Here is a 20311-nt window from a genome sequence, read left to right as displayed (position 1 = left end):
GAAGTGAGTCACGCTTGACTAACTTGTAGCTCATATAAACTGTAAAGTCAGATATGTGTCGCCTTTCTAAAAGATATGTGATGCAAAAGTCAGTGATTTTCACAATATGTAGTGGCAGCTTAAATCAGGACTGAGCTTCACATCTACTCCCGACTAGCTCCGGATGCCAATATGACATCAGAAAAATACAGATGTTGGGTTTTATTCCTTATAAATTACAACTAAATTACGTTATTCTACACCAAGATGATGTTAGTATGAGATGTTTGGAAGACTTTACAACAGAACTTAAAACCAACAAGATAGGGCTGGGCAATAATATATTAATGTCTTAGATTTTTGATACCATAATACTGCAAGCATTGTCTTTTCCTGTTTTTTAAAAAAAGTTTAATTAATTACAGTAGTGGTGCTAAGTGGTGTTATTTTCTGAACTTATAACACTGTTCTAGCTGTTGTATTACTTGTCTTTAGTCACTTAGTAATAATAGCCACATTACTGATGATTATTTATTTAAGAAATCTCGTGTATATAAGTATTTTGCAAAAGCAACAACAGTCAACTCCAGAATAATGCAGCAATATCGATATTAAGCTACCTTGTCAAAAATGTCACGATATTTGATTTTTCTTCATCTTGCCTAGCCCTACATTAAAATATCATCGTCATCTATTGTCAATTTATTACCTCAAATTAACGTTGAAATTGGACATTATGCTGAAGTTATGTTTTGTCGCCCGATGTCACAACTTAATTCAACTAGATATCAACATCTAACAACACTGGGGGCCGGCTTTACTGGAAGCTGAGCACAAACGAATGACAGCCAATTATAGCTCCAGAGACAAATGAGCTGATACTGAAGTGTTGATAGGGAGTGTCAGCACTTTGCCATAACTACATTAAAACACTTGTCAATCATATCGTGCCTCTGCATCATATATGTGTATATATACAGTATTGTGCCACAATCTTAGGCCACCATAGATTTTTTCTTTGAGAAAGTTATAATGAGGACATAATATATACATTTATTGCTTCAAATCAAAATCAAATCAAATGTTATTTATAGAGCGCTTTTCATACATTTAATGTAGCACAAAGTGCTATACAACTTAAAAACATTAAAAAAAACAACAAAAAAAAAAACATATGAACCAACCCCCCTCTCCTGGTCCACCCATCCCCCAGAACACAAAGAGAAAGATAAGATGGATTGGATAAGAAACATGGCTAAGCACAGACAACTAATTGCTTAGTCTGTTTATAAAGATACAAAGAATACAGAGAACATGTACAATGTTTTAAAACAGCAAAAAAGTCCAAACAAAACAGCTTCTTCTGACTCAAGTCAATATTTAGTGTGAAACATGAAATCATACAACCATAATAAAAGGTAGCTCAAATAATCAATATTGAGCTTTGGACATGTCTTTAATGCTACCTGGTGTAAATACACCAGAAGATTATTATTGTAAATCTCATATTGTCTGACTAACAGAGTTCAAGACATGCTAAGTGGAAAAGGAGGTCACAGTAAATATTTGCAACTTAAGGCTGATGAGGTTGTTTTATTCTGAAATATTTGCATTTTTAATACTGTATACTGGTGGAAATTTAGTAGAGAGACTATTGAGAAATAAATATCTATGTCACTATAACCTTGCTAAAATAAAATTCAGAGTGGTCTAAGACGTTTGCACAGTGCTGTATATGTGTGTATATACATTTATATATATATATATCTCAAAATGTAGGCGTTAAAGATCTGATGTCAAAACAAGTTTATCAATGTTAATTCCACATTTAGTCTCAGAGGTCCTCACAAGGAAGAAACACATTAAAACAGAAAATCTGTTTTTCTAGGATGCAAGTCAGTGTAGGAGTGTTAAGGATTTAAACAAACCCAGTATATACACATAGAGCTTGTATATTGCCTGTTTTTCTAGTCTGTCTGTCTGAGTCTGCCTGTGTCCATCGCTCTGTCTGTCCTGTCTGTGTGTCTGTAGGAGTTTGCAGTCTGGCTCAGTAGAACATCGTGGAGCGTGATGTAATTTTCTTGTTGTCCCTTCTTCCTTTTCATTCTCTTATTTGCCTCCTCTCTCCTCTCCTTTATCCCTTCATCCTCCATCAATCCATCCTGATCCTCTTCACTTGCCCCCTCACCCCCATCCGGTCCCCGCCTCCTCCTCCACCCCCCTCCTCCTCAGGCTCCTGCCTAGAGATTCTTCGGGGAGAAAGTCCGGCTCTTGGGGAGGCCGGGAGCGACTCGGCGTCCCCCATGTCCCCTCGGACTAGCAAGAGCCGCATGTCCATGAAGCTGCGGCGCTCCTCTGGATCGGCCAATAAGACTTAAGATCTCTAAATTACACAGACCATGTCACAATGATCAAACAAAAGTTTTTCTCCAGAGTAAATTTGGTCAACAATTGCACTTAAAAGTACAGTAAATTAAACATGACACAGAAAATAAATATACTGTTGTGGAGAAATTCACTTAGATACTTATTTCCAGCAGGACGCGTGGTGGGTGGTGTTCTCAGGAATGAGCGTAACCATCAGGGCTGTCAGTAGAACTTCAGCAGAATGCTTTGTCACAAAGTTGTATTCTCAAAAACACCCGTAATAGTATTTTGTGGACTATATTACACTGTAAGTTTGTTTTGAATTGCTCACAGCTGCTGCATTTATCCTTGGCTTTGCTCTAAAAGAACCCCCTCAGAACCCAGCGCTGCAGCATGCTGATCTTTGCCACGGTAGAAGTGCAGCCTTAGCAGCGCAGTATTAGTTCATTTAATCTGTGCCATGTTAGAAAACTCCAGTGTAACCGGGACTGTAAAAAGCTTAAGTGTGCCACATTATACACTGTCCTTTTTCAGAGAGCGCGTTCAATGATATCAAACTGCAGAACAAAGAGGAATAATAGCAGAGGTTGGACAATGGATGCTTTGGGAAATCTGTATATTTGTACTATAGTCGGTCCGTGTGTGTACAGACAGAATCATGAGTTTTGATATAAAAAGGATGAATTCAGAGTGATTGCATCTGTAGTGCTGCATGGAGAAGCAAGATAAGGTCTATTTTTGCTCTGAGTACTGAATTAGGCTGATAAAAAGATAAAAGCAGAGGTCAGTTTCAGTCCTCATAAAATGTAAATAGTAATTGTTTGCTAACAATAAAACAAAAACTTTAGTCGTGGGTATGCTCTCAAGCCAAAAATGTTCCGTTTGAATCCAGAAGAAAATCCATGCTTGAACTTGTGGGACTGAAAGCGGACCGTTTGAGTAAAGCGGTGTGAGAGTCAGTGTTAAAGTAAGGATGGAAAGTACAGGAGAGAGAAGCGCTTTCTAGAAAATGAATAGAGAAACTGATCAAAGAGGAAGCACTTGTTACATAAAGTTTCGTTTTTTGTGCTCATGCTGTAAAATGTGGACAAGCACTGATGTTCATTTCATTTATTTTCTTTGTTTTTCTTTTTGTTTTATTTTTTAAATTGACTGTAAATTGTGTTTTGACCCGAACAAGAATGTTGCTGTATTTTTAAGTTCAATGTCACTCCGTCATCTGATGCAATGGAACCACAGCTTTTCTTTATCGACTCTATATTCTGTATATCTATATATGTATGAGTATAAATATATATATATATAGTAGATATATGAATATCTATAAGGATATGTACAGTGTGAGGAGGCTTGTTGTGTATATACTGTAATGTGAGAATAGCTGCCAAAGCCAAACTGTGGTTTAAATTAAGACCACATATCCGCTTAAAATGGGTTGACACTACAAGATTTTATGCTTTTCATAACCAGTTTGCACTTCATTCTCTAGGAATCTAAAGGTAATTTCATTTTAGTGCTTTTCTGTACTGTTGATACCTGAAACCTTGTTAACACAGCCAGATTGAGGAAGTTTCAGGCTGTCAGTTTTTTCCTCGTTTTTCACCTTTGACATATTGCTAAATGAGTCTTTTGTGGCAGGTTTAGTTATGGACTATAATTTTCAACATGGTAGCGGTGGCAGAAGGAGGAAAAACAAAGTGTATAAAAGAGAGATGCTGTAGAAGCAAGGCCAAAGAGGGACAGAAAGGAGAAACGTCAACTTTTCACTTAGATATGATGGTTTGTGCTGCTTCTTTTTTTTTTTTTTTGTCTTCTTTTACTCTGCTCTTAAATTTAGACTCATCCTCAGTTCCAGTTCTGGATGGAGGGGATCCGCATGTAATTACAATCCAGAAAATTCAACACTACCATTTGTGTATTCAACCTCTTCATTTTAGCACTTTGTCAGCTCAGCTCACTGTAAAAAAAGGTTTTAACTTTAAACAGTTAGGCTGCCTCAAAATTTAATGTCCACTGAATTTAAGAAGACAAGGTGATTTTTTTGTGATTCAACTTGCCTTCAATTTAGTCAACTTAAAAATTTAAGGTAGCCCACGCATCATTTTTTTTAAAGTTAAACAAATTGTTGGGGTTTTTTGTTGTTTTTTACAGCGCTCAGATAAAACTGACAAGGTTTCAGATTGGATCACATCGTTTATGTACTTCAGGTTTTTCTTCACAAACGGTCACAGCTGTGTTTCTCCGGGGCTTATCAGGATTAAACGTTCTTCCATTTAGTTTACACGCTGGCTTGTTTGCCGCGCGTCTCCATTAACTCCCTTTTCCCTGTCCTTAGGAAAGGAAACATAAATACATAAAGGTCTTTATTTAAGAAATACAGGTCTGAGCTGAAAGGTTTTGCATCATGCTCCACTGCTTGAAGAAAGTGTATTCATGACTGCGTTTTCTGTTACTGTTTGATTTCAGCCATAGATTCTCTGTAGAGAGAAAAGGGATTGTTATTATCATTATGAAATCTTTTTTTTTTTTTACCCCTCTGTGGGGTTGAAATTGTTAATCAGTGTAAAGTGAGGTCAAATCCATGTTGTGTTACTTTGTATGTGAATATTTGAATTCAGCTGAGTTGTCCCTCTAATTTAATTATTGCTGTTACAGTTATTATTGCTGAGTTTGAAGCACCATTGGATGGTGGCGACTTGTGGTTTTGTAGCCCCGCTGCACTCTGGGAATGATCTGTACATGCTGTATGTAGACCTCCTGTGAGTCACCGACTGCGTCTCGATTCACTCGCTTACATCCTGTAAACACTTTGACAACCTGATCCTGCAATGTAAAATCTGACAAGTTGATCTTACTTAAAATAATATAGGAAACCAATTACCTTGAAAAGGGGAAGTAAATATGACTATATATATATATAATTTTTAAGTTTACTTAAGATTTAGTTGTATTTGCTCAATTTTGTGAAGTTGTTGCAACTTAAAAATGACAAGCTTAATTAAATCAGTCTTTCTAAGTAACTTCAGTAAACCAAGTTTACAGTGCTATCTGTCTGTATTTTGCTGTTTGCAAACAAGTCAATCATATCACTCAAACATGTTAACAACCCAAAACTCGCTGATCTCCAAACTTCATCAGTGGCAGAATCCTCTTAATCATGATCAAGTTAAGTCAAACTAACTTAGTTTACTGAAGTTGCAAACACTTGAAAAGAACAAGGTAGTTTCTTTGTCATTTCTAAGTTGCATTAAATATTTGTTGACATGTTAAAGAATATACAAATATGAATGATTTTTTTTAACTAGCAGGATACAGATATATAACAGTAAACTTGGTTTACTGTGCTGCTAAAATGCAAAGATTGATTTGCTTAAACTTAATATTTTCAAATTGCAACAACTTAACTATTTAAGTGCATATAACTAAAATTTAAGTTAACATAACAATTAGATATAAAGTAAACAGAAATTAAGACCAATAGTTATGTTGAGTTACATTTTTAAGGCAGTTTGTGTCGTAAATTTATTTTTAAAGTCAAATCAGCTTTTCAGATTTTACAGTGTGGCCCACTACCTTACACTCCTTTTTCCATGTTTGGGTTAAAATACCAGTGGCGCCTTGTGATTACCGGAATTGTGTGCTGCCTATATAGTCCCATGGGAAAAATGGGAAATTACACATAAGTTTTACAGAATGTAAATGCTCCGAAGGGTTTCAGTGTTGCAATGAACTCACTCAACTGGACTGAATTCAAATGTTGGACTTTAGTTTAAAAACCTTGCTTGGCAGCAACCAAAATGTATAGAAACCCTAAATTAACAGCAGAAACAGCCCTTCGTTTATAAAATTTGAAACTTCAGTGCCTGTGTTGACGGATGCTCTGAGCGTGAGGGCTGTGATGGATACGGGTTCAGCTGTTGTCCAGACGACAAAGCTGATGTAACTACTGACTGTACATACTGCATGACCCCAGTTCAGTACTAACTGCATGTGTTGATCATATAACAGCTGTATCACAACAACACACACATACACACTCACACACATACTCCTCCAACTATGTTACTGTCAGACCTGTAGTATGTAAACATGTAATGTCTCTTTTGGACACGGAGAGCGTGGATGTGCGATGATGGAATTTGACAATAAATGATTCGTACCACTTGATTGCCAACCCATGCATATGTTATGTTTGTCAGGGACAAACTGGGACTCTTCATTGACCGTACTGTATTAACATTTATTGACAGTAATTTAGAATAAATTTCACATTCAACTTCAAACATATCAAAATAGTACTGTATAGGCTTCATAGAACCACAATTACATTTTTAGCATCATGAAGGCATTTAGCAAATATTCCAACAATAATATATAATCAATAAAGACAAAGACATTTTCTTTTACGAGCAACGCTAAATGTTCCATTTCTGTATGAAAATATTTTATAGCTGAGAACTTTAGTGGCACATTTATTTACTATAAAAGGCATATTATGGTCTGCTTGATGATTTTCCTTTTGTTTTATCTTTTTTATTATTATTATTATTCACTGTACATGAAATAGTCTTTGAGATACAGTTAGGGCATTGATTCTGTCTCCAGTTCTTGGGGTGAGAGAGGTCACTTTCTAAATGTAATTACAGGTCACTACATATTACGCCAGTAGGTAATGTAACACACTAGACTCTCTCTGAGCTGCAGTATAATCTGATTACTTTGCCGCAGAAATATGTTGACCTTGACTTTAAATGTCTGCCATATGTGGAGAAAGTTGTGAAAACCATTGATCAGTGTAAAATTGCCTTCTCATACTGTAATTAGTCATAATCAAAATGCCCTTTCTGTCAAACTCTAGTTCGTCCGTCTTTTGAATGTTCACTATTAACAGCTGAGTTACTTTGATTAAATGTCAAATCATTTATAGAGTGCTGAAGCTGGAAAAAAAAAGATCACAGCTGTGCCAGTATAGATGGGGCAAAGAAAATATTCTCTATATGAGAATAACATTATACAGAAACAATGTGTGACTTATGATTGTATCACTGACTGTATCCTCTGCAACAACAACTTGAATACTGATAAGATATAAAATCATGTGTTTTGCCCTAATGTTTTTGACAGAAGAAATAGCCCTTTTAAGGGTCACTTTAAATTGTCACTTTCTGTCATTTTAAAAATCTCAGAGGTTTATAACACTTTTTTTCTATAAAAGCAGTATAGTTCCACCTGTTATGGTACTGTTAAGATTCTGTTTGTTATTAAGACTGAATAACCTGTGAAGGATTGCAGAAATCCACTTGTGTTGTCAGGACACTGGACAGCGGTTGAGGTTTATTCATGTCCCAGTAGGTTGTTTATTAAGTTTCAGCACCATGGACAGTTCCAGTTTAACTGACTCATATTTATTGTCTAATTTCAAAGAGAAAGCAGGGTTTTGTTTAGTGTAAGTTTATCTTTGTGCAACAACAAAGAAGTCGAGATCCTTACTGACCTTTAAAAAAGGGCACAGTGACTCAACCGCAATCCATCCTGTGACACATAATGATAACCTTTTTGCTTTTTGACCACAGCTGAATAAAACATGCCCAGTTAATAATAGAACCTTAGTTTCATAAATTGTGTACTCAATGTTAATTAAAACAACAAATAGACTGATAATAGGTTCCCCGTAAATAATAACAATGATCATTTTTCCAAATTTTCTGTTGGCTTGTTTGACTCTGTCCGTGTCTCGCGCGCGTTTTACGGTCGCACGGTCATCTGCAGTAGCATGACCTGCCGGTTCTCGTTGGGATGAGATTTGCTAATGTGTCTAGCGAGCCCCGGGGAGCTGAAGAATGTGGACGGACAGTGCTTGCACGTGTAGATTTGCTGCTGCTGTCCGCACTCCCCTTTGCCGCTCTCGTCTCCTTGCGCGTGGAACACGTCCGGTCTGAGTCCTCCTCCCAGAGTTCCCGCCAGTAACTCGTCCCTCATCGCGTGCCACAGACGGTGTTTATCTCTGATTTCAACTGACGGGAAGCGCGCGCCGCACAGGTGACACAGAAACACCTGGCTCTGTCCTCCACTGCTCTCGCGCGCCTGGCCATATGATGCTGGGGGCGGAGATGCGTGCGGTGTCATCTCGTGCGCGGCCAGGTGTTTTCTCAGATACGCTTGTCGGCGGAATTTCTTCCCGCAGTATCTGCACTCATACACTTCGTCCTCCGGTAAGGACTGGACGAACGGTAGAGAGGGGTGCGGGAGTGACGGTCGCTGCTGCTGCGGCAGGTCCGCGCGCTCGTCTGGGTTTAATAGAAGGAGGCTCGAGGGAGGACTGTCCGCTGCTCTCACCTGCTGCAGGTCTAAACAGCTCTCCACCGGGTTCCGGTAATGAAGCGGGGAGTCATAGTGAGGAGGCGCGAGGCTGTCACTGTCGGGGCCGTCCCGCGAGCGGTCGTGGAGCAGCAGCAGGGACTGCTCGCGCCTGATGCGGGAGCTGTCCAGCGCTCCGTGGTGCTGATTAGTGTTGATGCGCAGTAGCTCGTTCTCTTTGCCCTCCATCTCCACCGGCTGCCTCTCGTGCTGAATGAGCCCTCGCGCCTCTTTTAACGGCTGGCTCTTGTTTGTCTGAGTCTCTCCTGCTTGGTTATTTACCGGACGCGGTTTGTGCCAGCGGCGATGGGATGCCAAGTTAGCGGGACAGCTGAAGACTTTGTCGCACTCGGGACACCGGTACTCCACGCGCACTATGCGGGAGCACTTGTGCTGCGCGAGGGAGAACGGGTCGGGGTACTCCTCTTTACACAGTTGACAGATGAACTCTCCCAGCGGCTGATTTCCGCTCATAACGGACGATTTCTCGCGCTGCCTCCTCAGCTCGGGGCTCTCCTTCTTGATCCGCAGACCCAAAACCGGCGAAGTCGTGACCTCATCCTCGAAGTTAAGCTTCCGGTTGATTTTGGGCTTCTTTGTCGGGTTTCCCACGTGCTGCTTGTTGTGTCTGTTGCTGTTCAAGCGTTGATCCTGCTCGAGGAAGGAGCGTTTCCTCGCCGCGTGTTCCTGGTTCATCAGTGTCAGCGGCGGGAACAGGTGCGCGTGACCCATATTCGGGTCATATTTATTATTGTAAGACGGCGCGTGGTGGCTGCTGCCCGCGAGGAGCCTCTCGATAGACGCGGACACCGATGTCGGCGTGGAGCTCACCAGGAACGGAAGCTCCGGTAACTCCGACACAGGAGATGATGTCAGGCACTGACCGGGGAAAAGCGGCTGCTTCTCTCCGTCCTCGTGGTGTTCCAGCAGTCTCGTGCCGACTGGTTTAACGGGGCTGCAGGAGTCTGTTAGTGTCAGGTCGCGTGGCGGTATAGGGGGAGGTGGGAGGAAGCAGGAGAAATCACTATCGGGAGTCAAAACGTCCACCTCGCTCACCTGCTCCTCGGTCTCCGGTAATTGCGCGCGCCGGTCAGCCTCTGCCTCCAACGCTGATTCCACGTGCGGGCTCCACGGCTCTCTGACACCAGCGGAGTCTTCACGGGACACCGGAGGTAGTCCGTCCGACCGTTCAAAAGAGAAAACGTTCAACACATTGTTCTCCTTCGCCGCCTCCGGTTTTGTCTCTTCAAAGTTGTCACAGTTGTTCCTGTCGCTGTCATACGTTACCGGTTTGTTGTTACTGTTATTTCGAGAGCGGTATGACGCCGAACATCGCCGGTTTCTCTTCACCAAGAATCCTCGAGGCATGGTGATGATGACGATGATGCTCGGCGCGTGGCACCACCAGGCGGAAAGAACAACAACTCTTGACTCGAGCCCACTTTCAAGTAGAGCTTTGAAGTGGCGAAGAGAGAGAGAGAGCGAGGGAGAGAGAGAGAGGGAGAGAGGCGCGCGCGCAGGTGTGATGAGAGCACGAGAGAGAGACAGAGGCACAATAGTAGGTTATCTGTGACGCGGTCTCATACACTCGCGCGCCCACACACACATTACACACTTTAATTCGTTTTTGTCCAGGCAAATGATGTGTCTGTCAACAATTACTGTCATCTAAGTTTTTAAATCTTTGTTCCCATGTCCGTTAAAGGTCCCAACACACTGTAAAATTGATCTTACTTAAAATATAACTCGAAAAAGGGAAGTAACTATAACAATTAGTCGTCATTTATATTTACTTTATACTGAAGTGTTAAATGTAATCGACCTTCTGCCGTTTTTACTTAATTTTGTGAAGTTTCTTATGCACTGCAGCAGTTGTTTGTCCCACTCTGTCTGCTGCATGTTTTTTTTTTGCTTGTGCACTCTATAACTGTTCAGATGAACCCTGGAAATTCACGCAGAAGCCCCCAGCAGCTGCTGGAGAAGAGCCTTCTACACCTCTTTCTGCAGCATGTAAGCTCATCCAGTTATTTGTGGTCTCTGATTAACTGCAATGTTACCATTATTACTATTACTGTTATTGTTATTGTTAAACCTTGTTACTAAATGCAGGTCTTAGTCAAATTAAATAAAGTTTATTTGCACAGTGCCAGCTTTATATGAACCGCACAACAGACTGAGTGCAGTGGTGTAACTGTATGTGTATGTTTGAATCCAGCTGCAGGTGCTGCCACACCCACCACCAGCATCGCCAAATCCAGCACACCACCTACCTCCGATGACACACAACCTGAAGCAGGTGAGTTCTGTTAAACTGTGGGTATTGTCTAAAATCATTATCATGGTCATCATCATGGACTTGCTGATCTCACCCAGGGCACCAAAATGGCTGGAGCTGGCCCCAACTGCAATTTGAACTTGACAAGTGAAAGAATCGTGTTTTCTCTGTTAGCAACTTCAGTAAACCAGGTTAGTCTAACTTGAGACTTATCTGTGAGTTCTGTTTTGTTATCACGTTTAAGAAAATGCTAATATGATTGACTAGTTTGCAACCAGCAGAATACAGATATATAGCACAGTAAACTTGGTTTACTGAAGTTGCTAAATTTTAGAAAGATTGATTAAATTTGTCATCTTCAAGAGGTAATAACTTCACAATGTTGAGCAAATTGTGCTAAATTTAAAGTACACTTAGATATCAAGTAAACACACTTCAAGGGGAATAGTTATATTTACTTACATTTTTCAAGGCAATCAGTTTCTTAGATTTTTCTAAGTAAAATCAGGAATATTGGTTGTGTTAATTATTTTGCGGTTCAGCACGGTATTAATGTACCATGTGTGCATTTTCCATGATGATGCAAATAGGCATGTGCAGTTGATGGACATGTATTTGTTGGTCCTCCCCAAAATGTTTATTCCATGGCTATGGCCTTTGGGTCTCTGATTCGTCCTCTGTCATATTGTGGTTTAACCGGTTCTTCCTGACATAAAATGCTCACTTTTTGAGAGCTGCAGTTTTTTTCTTTCATATTTTCCATAAAGAAACAACTTGTTTTTCACACCCCAGTTTCACATCAAACAATTTAAGTATTATTGTGATTAGTGTTTATTCTATTCAGTAGAATTTAGCTTTGTTTTGTAGCATTTAGTTTTAGAGTCATTTTTATAAGCCTGCAGTGGGTGAAATAACATATCACTGCTGTTCCCACACTGACTCTATACCACTTTGTCTTATTTCTATGAGCTGATGTGCCTTCATCTGTCACCGGTGAACATGCAAATGTATATAGACAATGTTGAAGAAGAAAACCTGATCAGATGTGTGTTGGAGTCAGTGTAATAATTAGAAAAGCACCCACGGTGACGTAGATACAGATCGTATCTTTTTAAGAGTACTAATGACCGTTTCTATCCTGCTGAAGAGTCTGATTATCTGTGTCTTTGTTGTCGGCGGTGGGAATACCTCGGGCATAGCTTTCCCTCCGCTGTGTGTGTTTACATGTGCGCGTCCGTGGCGTTATCTCCCTAACAGAACAGAATGACAGTGGTGTGTGTGTGTGTGTGTGTGTGTGTGTGTGTGTGTGTGTGTGTGTGTGTGTGTGTGCGTGTGCGTGTGCGTGTGTGTGTGTAGGGGCTATTCACACGCGTCCCCCCACTAGAAGCTGCTCTGGCTGATAAGAGATCGGACGGAGATTCATCTATCTATCCATCCGTAGCCCCCCACCCCCCCGGGCTTGGCCGGCCCCTCCGCCCGGGCCAGGCGGTCCATAGCCCGGCCAGTGGGCTCAGGCCAGCCGGCGTCGCTCCCTGGAAATCAATCAAGGCGGATGAGCGTGAGAACAAGCTCGAGGGTCGGGCTTCTGGCTTGACGAGGGCCGCCTGGGGACTAGAAATGAGAATAGAAACGAGAGGGGTGCTGGCCAGTCCAGCACTAAAAACTAATTAAGCACCATGCTTTCTGGAGCTTCAGTTTGGTTGTTTTCACTATAATTGTCAGCTAATGTTTCCCATAGAGAGGAAACCTTGACCCAGACTCAGGCTTTATTGACCTGAACAGTGAACAAAAATGGCCGAGGCCTCATTTTTGTAGCCTCATTCGGTTTCATTCCAAACAATTCATCCTACATTTTATTGTCTGAAGCTCCTTTCTGGCAGAAAAAAAGATAAAATGTTAGAAATTACTAAAAAAAAAAAAAAAAAGAAAGAAAACAAGGGGCGTTTCTTGTATTGGGGGCTTTACCCAGACCTCAGGGGGTTCAGGAGGATCCCTATCCAAGATTTATTTGTTTGTTTTTGATAAACAAGCTCTTTTAATGCTCTCTGGTACCTTATTTACTCATGTATTTATTTTTCAAATTAGTTATGTATTGTGATGTGAACAATATTAGTAGTAGTTAGTAATTAGTATGAAGTACATGATACTTCACAAATGCTATTAAAAATCTGCTGAGTTGGAAAAATAGTCAAATGTATGTATTTATTAACAGTGGTTGGATGTAAGTACATTTATTCTAGTCCCATGAACAGAGCGACCGATTATTAGATCTAGGGCTTTTTTAAATTATTATGAAGCCATTTAAAAAAAAGATTTATATAGAGTGGGGAGGATAACAATTAATCGACTATCAATTACTCATTAAGTATTTATTGGACCGTGAAATTTAATCGATCAATTGATAGGCTATGCTGTCAAAGAATGTGCAATATGCTGTTATGGGTTTTGATTGAGGAGAAAAAGAACATTTGATATTGATTGAAAAAAGCAAATGCTTAGCAAAAAAAAAAAAAGATTAATCAATGAATCGATGGTTAATTTTGCAAATAATCACTTAAGGAGAATGCTTGGGATTTGCAACCCTTATATAGACAATGTACTTAGATCTAGGGCTATTTGTAAAACAATCAGGGCTGAAGCCTTAGACGCTCTGGCCTACTGACACCACTGGTCAAAACAAAAAGAAACTAATTCAAAATTATGATTTTTCTTTCTTATAATTTTTACTTGCTCTCATTTTGAACTAAAAGTCAAAATTGTCATTTATTTCACACTACATTACTTTACCTGGCAGGGGTTAAAATCACGAGAGGATCCATTATACAATATTTTAATGATACAAAAAGTCAGGATATAAGATATTGCAATATATTGTGATTTATTACCTTTTGTCAGCTGCAAAGCATGTCCCCAAAGTAAAACCTTGTCAACTTCTGTGTTATCTAATACAGCAAAGTTTTAAGTCTGTTCATTTTTTCAGCAAAAAATGTATCCAGAGGATTGAAAATGCACCTGATTACTATTATTATTACTTGAGTAATAGTTGACTTTGTAATTACTATATTAATAATTTATCCAACAACAACAAAAAAAAATCTATATTTTATTTCTGAGCATTGATAGAATTCACTGATGATATGCGTCTTATAATGATGTTCATAGAACATTTTGAATCGTACTACTGTGTATTGATGACTAACACAAAAGAGGAGACACTGCTATGAGTTTAAAATATTAAAAGTGCATATTCTAGCAATAACATGACAGACCGGTGTAGGGAAGGACGCCAGAGAGCAGACAGCTCTCAGTAGTTTAAAAGACAGGGTAAATGTTCTCAGTCAATGTCCTGTAAAAATATGGATCCACAGGAGGCTGTTGGCAGGAGGACGTGTGTGTGTGTGTGTGTGTGTGTGTGTGTGTGTGTGTGTGTGTGTGTGTGTGTGTGTGTGTAGTTTGCAGTTTGCATCGCATCAGAGGGCAGTGAGGTGGATAATCCTCCAGACTGCTGAAAATGACTCTATTGATCTGTGCTTCTCAGTCACAAGCCTTTCAGTACTGCAGTGTGATACAGCTGAGCTGCCTGTCTGTGTTTACATGCAGTTTACATCTTAACCAGGACTGATGGCAATTGTGTTTTTACATTGCGTCTGTGTGTGTGCACAGCCTGATAGAAAAAATGAAATCCAGTTAACCAGTCAAATTGATAAAATGGTTGTTTAGTTTTAGGACTTGAGTTTATGATGAATGTAACATTAGAAAGAGGTTTAATTTTGTGTCAAATGTCAAATTGCCATCAGCTTGTTGATCAGCTCTGAAGTAATGTGACAATAAACACAGAAATCATCCAAGTCAATTTATTAGTCTTGTGTTCTAGACTCAGACTTTATCATCATAGTCAGAAGATACATCTTTGGTGTGTTTTGTGGCGTGTTGGGGAGTAAGTAGCTAGACATAACTAGTAACAGTAATTCAATAAGAAAATAAATGTAACTGTAATCAGATACAGTAACTAAGAAAAGTTATTAAGGGGTTACATATGAAATTGTGTCTTCATTCTGTTGCTTTGCATCTTTTAGCAGTGCAGAAATGTCTTCTTTTGGCATATCTTTGGAAAATGCAAGTCAGCAAAACATTTGAAATAGGTTTGAGAAACATCCATGCACTTTAAAGTCTTTCCAGCTTTGTTGCCCTGTTTAAAACATTTGTTAGAAAGAAGTACTCAAAACTCAAGTATAATAAGTAGCATTACTTTGATGGAGTAATTTAAATAGTCACATAATTTTTTTTTATTTATTTATTTTTAGATTTTCTATAAATCTAAAATCTAAAATATATCTATAACTTCTTACTTTTTAAAAGTAACCTTCCCAACACTGGTTGTGTGACTGCTAAGGTCAATTATATCTCAATAAAGTGGACATTTGTCGCCATCTAGTGGTACAGAGTCTTAGGACCCCAAAATGATTGTTTGAAGCTTCTTTGTTGGCTCGTCAGACCAGGCAGTGCATCCAGAAAACCATGCCACAACAGAATGATTCTGTTTAGCAGACGCGGGATACGCGCTTGGGTATGCGTGGGATATGTCCCCTGCACTCCCCGCATCTGTGTCCTCTGTCCTCCGCACTTTTTCCAACCGTTCAATTCATTTGTAACATGTCGTACCTCGTTTTTCCGAGCGGTCTACAAACGCACCATGAATAGGCAGCCGCATATACGCGCTGTGTTGTGATCACATGACGCAGTTGAGACCTGCGGTGGCAGCGCTGCCCCGAGCGGTCGGTTTTTTTGTCTAACGTACCACAAATATTGTACAGCAAACAAACCAGGAAGAGGAAAAAAACAACCTTGCATTCACTTAAAAAAAAAACAAAAAAAAAACCCGTGTAAGTTTAGTACTGCTGTGGTCTGTTGATAATTTTCGCTAAATGTACCTTTTTGAATCAGCAGCCAGCTTGGCAGGTAGAACAAAAATCTACCAACCAAGCATATTTTTTATAAGCTAAAATAATAAATCACCTTTTCCCCCTCATATACACATTTATTTCAGGAAATTTAATTGAGATAATAATTTAGAGAAGAGGCCAGGGCAAAATCTGAAGTAAAAGTATTAAATATGTTGATCAGCTCACCACATCCTCTGTGTGTAAATGAGTTCCCTCTGTTGAGCTGTGATGCTGTGTTTCTGTCTAGGTCTTTTATTGTGAAAGGTGAGAGGCTTTACAAGTGAGGAGAGATTATAACTGGCTGACTCTTATGCTATCTATAGCATAAGAGTGACTTTGAGATTCATTTCCACAGCTATTTCACAACAAATATTCTCAGTTATATTTAAAATGTTTGCTTTGCAGTTTATATATATTTTTTATCTGTATTTTTGCAATTGACAGAGCAGGGGGAAGGCAGCATGCAATGGTCAGCACAGAGACCAGGCTGCAGCACCAGCAGCCAGGATAAGGATTCACAGGTAAATTGTGTTATAACTATGAAGAAATATATTTATAGAATGAAAATGACTTTGGGTTGATTTTGGTGATTTTAAAGTCCTTGAGTGCCATACTGTGGCTATTTGTTGATATTTGGTCCTTTTGCCGCCAAGGAGGGGCTCAATTAAATGTGAGAGGATGATAAATCACGCGATAAAACACCCCTGTAGTAGAGAATGTCGCTCAAAAATAATCAAAAACAACAAAAATGTCACAAACATCATTCAGAAACATGTCACTCAAAATTATCAAAACATCATACTTTACTATGTTGCTCAAAAATCATCAGTAACGCCATAGTATACTGTCACTCAAAAATAATCAGAAACGTCATTCAAAAACTTGCTCAAAAAGCATCAAAACGTCATAGTGTAGTATTTTGTTAAAAAATCATCAAAGACTTCATAGTATAGTTTGTAGCTCAAAAATCATCAAAAACATCATAGTAAAGTATGTCCCTCAAAAATCATCAAAAACGTCATACTGTAGTATGTTGCTCAAAACTAATCACAGACATCATACTATAGTGTGTATTTCAAAAATCATCGAAAATATGATAGTATGGTATGTTGCTGAAAGATCATCAAAAACTTCATTGTACAGTTTGTCACTCAAAAATCATCAAAAACGTCATAGTATAGTATATCACTCCAAATTCACCAAAAATGTCATAGTATACTATGTTGATTAAAAATCTTCAAAACCTCATACTATGTATGTCGCTCAAAAATAATTGAAAACGTCATACTATAGTATATCACTCAAACATGATCAAAAACGTCACATTATAGTATGTTGCTCAAAAATTACTGAAGACTTCATCGTATAGTATGATGAGAAATGTCAAAATATGACATGTCCAAAAAACAGTTGAAAACCACATGAAATAGCATGTCAGGAAACGTCGAAGTATAAATTGTTGGAGAAACGACCAATAACATTATAATGTAGCATGTCAAAAAAATTGATAAAAATTACCTATTATTGCTTGAAGAGTACAAAGTGGAAATAAAACCCAATAAAGGCCATAAACCATATAATTTTGCATGTCAAAAAATGACGAATTCTGACTTGTCAAAAAATGGATGAAAACAACATAGTTTATCTAGTAGAGACTTAGTGTACAAAGTGGAAATAAAAACCAACAAAAGCCAAAAAAGTCGTCATTTAGCATGTCGAAAAAATGGCAGAAAACGCTATGGTAAAGTTTGTTGAAAAATGGCAAATTTTGAAATGTCGAAAAAACAGCCAAAAGCGCCATAGTGATTATGTATGTTAAGATGTCAAATTTTGATATGTTTAAAAAATGGCTGAAAATTACCTATTATTGCTTGTAGAGTATAAAGTGGAAAGTAAAGCCAAAAGAGGCCAAAAACGACATAATTTAGCATGTTAAAAAATCGCAGAAAACAACATACTATAGTATAAGGAAAAATATCGAATTTTAAAATGACAAAATATGGCTATAAATAACATACTATAACTTGTAGAGACGTGCCATAGTGTACAAAGTGGAAATAAAAGCCAAAAAAAGGAAAAAAAAAACATCATAATTTTAGCAGGTCAAAAAGTCCTAATATAGCATGTTGAAAAAATGGTCAAAAACCGCATAGTATATGGCGAAAAATCTAAAATCTTCACCTGTCCAAAACATGCCCAAAAATCCACTTATTATCACTCGTACAGCCGCACCATAGCATAGCATGTTGAAAAAAAGGCCAAAAAAGGGCAAAAAGTCCTAATATAGCATGCCGTATGGCGAAAAATCTCAAATTTTGACATGTCCAAAAAATGCCTGAAAACCACTTATTGTAGCTCGTACAGCCATGCCATAGCATAGCATGTTGAAAAAAGGGCCAAAAAAGGGCAAAAAAGTCATAATATAGCATGTTGAAAAACTGATCAAAAACCGCATAGTATAGTATGGCGAAAAATCTCAAATTTGGACCTGTCCACAAAATGCCTGAAAACCACTTATTATAGCTCGTAGAGCCATGCCATAGCATAGCATGTTGAAAAAAGGGCCAAAACAGGGCAAAAAAGTCATAATATAGCATGTTGAAAAAATGACGAAAAACCGCATAGTATAGTATGGCGAAAAATCTCAAATTTTGACCTGTCCAAAAAAAATGCTAAAAACACCTTATTATAACTCATAGAGCTGTGCCATAGCATCGCATGTTGAAAAAAGGGCCCAAAAAAGGCCAAAAAGTCATTATCAAGCATGTTGAAAAAATGGTCAAAAAACCGCATAGTATAGTATGGCGAAAAATCTCAAATTTTGACCTGTCCCAAAAATTTCGGAAAACCACTTATTATAGCTCGTAGAGCCATGCGCCATAGCATAGCATGTTGAAAAAAGGGCCAAAAAAGGGCAAAAAAGTCATAAATAGCATGTTGAAAAATGGTCAAAAACCGCATAGTATAGTAGTATGGCGAAAAATCTCAAATTTTGACCTGTCCAAAAAATGCCTAAAAACCACTTATTATAGCTCGTAGAGCCATGCCATAGCATAGCATGTTGAAAAAGGGACAAAACAGGGCAAAAAAGTCATAATATAGCATGTTGAAAAAATGTCAAAAACCGCATAGTATAGTATGGCGAAAAATCTCAAATTTTGACATGTCCAAAAAATGGCTAAAACCCACTTATTATAACTCATGGAGCTGTGCCATAGCATAGCATGTTGAAACAAAGGGCCCAAAAAAGGCCAAAAAGTCATATGAAGCATGTTGAAAAAAAAAAAAACCGCATAGTATAGTATGGCGAAAAAATCTCAAATTTTGACCTGTCCAAAAATTTCTGAAAACCACTTATTATAGCTCGTAGAGCCATGCCATAGCATAGCATGTTGAAACAAGGGCCAAAAAAAGGGCAAAAAAGTCATAATATAGCATGTTGAAAAACTGGTCAAAAACCGCATAGTATAGTATGGCGAAAAATCTCAAATTTTGACATGTCCAAAAAAATGCCCAAAAACCACTTATTATCACTCGTACAGCCGCACCATAGCATAGCATGTTGAAAGAAAGTCCAAAAAAACGGGCAAAAAAGTCATAATATAGCATGTTGAAAAATGGTCAAAAACCGCATACTATAGTATGGCGAAAAATCTCAAATTTGACCTGTCCAAAAAATGCCTGAAAACCACTTATTATAACTCATAGAGCCATGCCATAGCATCTCAGTTGAAAAAAGGGCCCAAAAAAGGGCAAAAAGTCATTGTGAAGCATGTTGAAAAAATGACGAAAAATCGCATAGTTTCGTATGGCAAAAAATCTCAAATTTTGACATGTCCAAAAAATGCCTGAAAACCGCTTATTATCACTCGTAGAGCCATGCTATAGCATAGCATGTTGAAAGAAAGTCCAAAAAAGGGCAAAAAAGTCATAATATAGCATGTTGAAAAAATGGTAAAAAAAAACCGCATAGTATAGTATGGCGAAAAATCTCAAATTTTGACCTGTCCAAAAAGTGCCTAAAAACAGCTTATTATAACTCGTAGAGCCTCAACCTTGCATAGCATGTTGAAAACAAGGGCCCAAAAAAGGGCAAAAAGTCCTAATATAGCATGTTGAAAAAATGACGAAAAAACCGCATAGTATAGTATGGCGAAAAATCTCAAATTTTGACCATGTCCAAAAAATGCCTGAAAACCACTTATTATAACTCGTAGAGCCATGCCATAGCATAGCATGTTGAAAAAATGGGCCAAAAAAGGCAAAAAAGTCCTAAAATGACATGTTGAAAAAATGGTCAACAACCGCATAGTATAGTATGGCGAAAAATCTCAAATTTTGACCTGTCCAAATAATGCTAAAAACCACTTATTATAGCTCGTAGAGCCAT

The 20311-nt window shown here is 38.6% G+C and overlaps 2 protein-coding genes across 7 annotated transcripts in view; one reads left to right on the top strand and one right to left on the bottom strand.

Moving 5' to 3' along the window:
* The window catches only part of ralgapa1 (Ral GTPase activating protein catalytic subunit alpha 1), an 86594-nt gene extending 81278 nt beyond the window's left edge, over positions 1–5316 (top strand). For 5 of the 6 annotated variants that reach the window (XM_042500307.1, XM_042500306.1, XM_042500310.1 and 2 more), the window contains one exon: positions 2212–5316. In XM_042500307.1, the coding sequence (XP_042356241.1) occupies positions 2212–2357 (146 nt within the window). In that variant the 3' untranslated portion in view covers positions 2358–5316. The remainder of the gene's footprint in view (positions 1–2211) is intronic. The other variant, XM_042500308.1, reaches the window with a different exon arrangement.
* A 2704-nt stretch (positions 5317–8020) lies between these two features.
* Positions 8021–10102, bottom strand: LOC121954102 (insulinoma-associated protein 2). Its single transcript, XM_042501435.1, has one exon. It carries the CDS (start codon positions 10069–10071, stop codon positions 8092–8094), a length of 1980 nt encoding a protein of 659 aa, XP_042357369.1. The 5' UTR covers positions 10072–10102; the 3' UTR covers positions 8021–8091.
* Between the last annotated feature and the right edge of the window lie 10209 nt (positions 10103–20311).

This window comes from Plectropomus leopardus, chromosome 14, assembly GCF_008729295.1.
Source record: "Plectropomus leopardus isolate mb chromosome 14, YSFRI_Pleo_2.0, whole genome shotgun sequence".
Lineage (NCBI taxonomy): Eukaryota > Metazoa > Chordata > Actinopteri > Perciformes > Serranidae > Plectropomus > Plectropomus leopardus.
This window is presented reverse-complemented; position numbering and strand designations above follow the sequence as displayed.

Excerpts from the sequence above, each read along its gene's own strand:
- LOC121954102 (XM_042501435.1), bottom strand. The coding sequence starts at position 10,071 with ATGCCTCGAGGATTCTTGGTGAAGAGAAACCGGCGATGTTCGGCGTCA.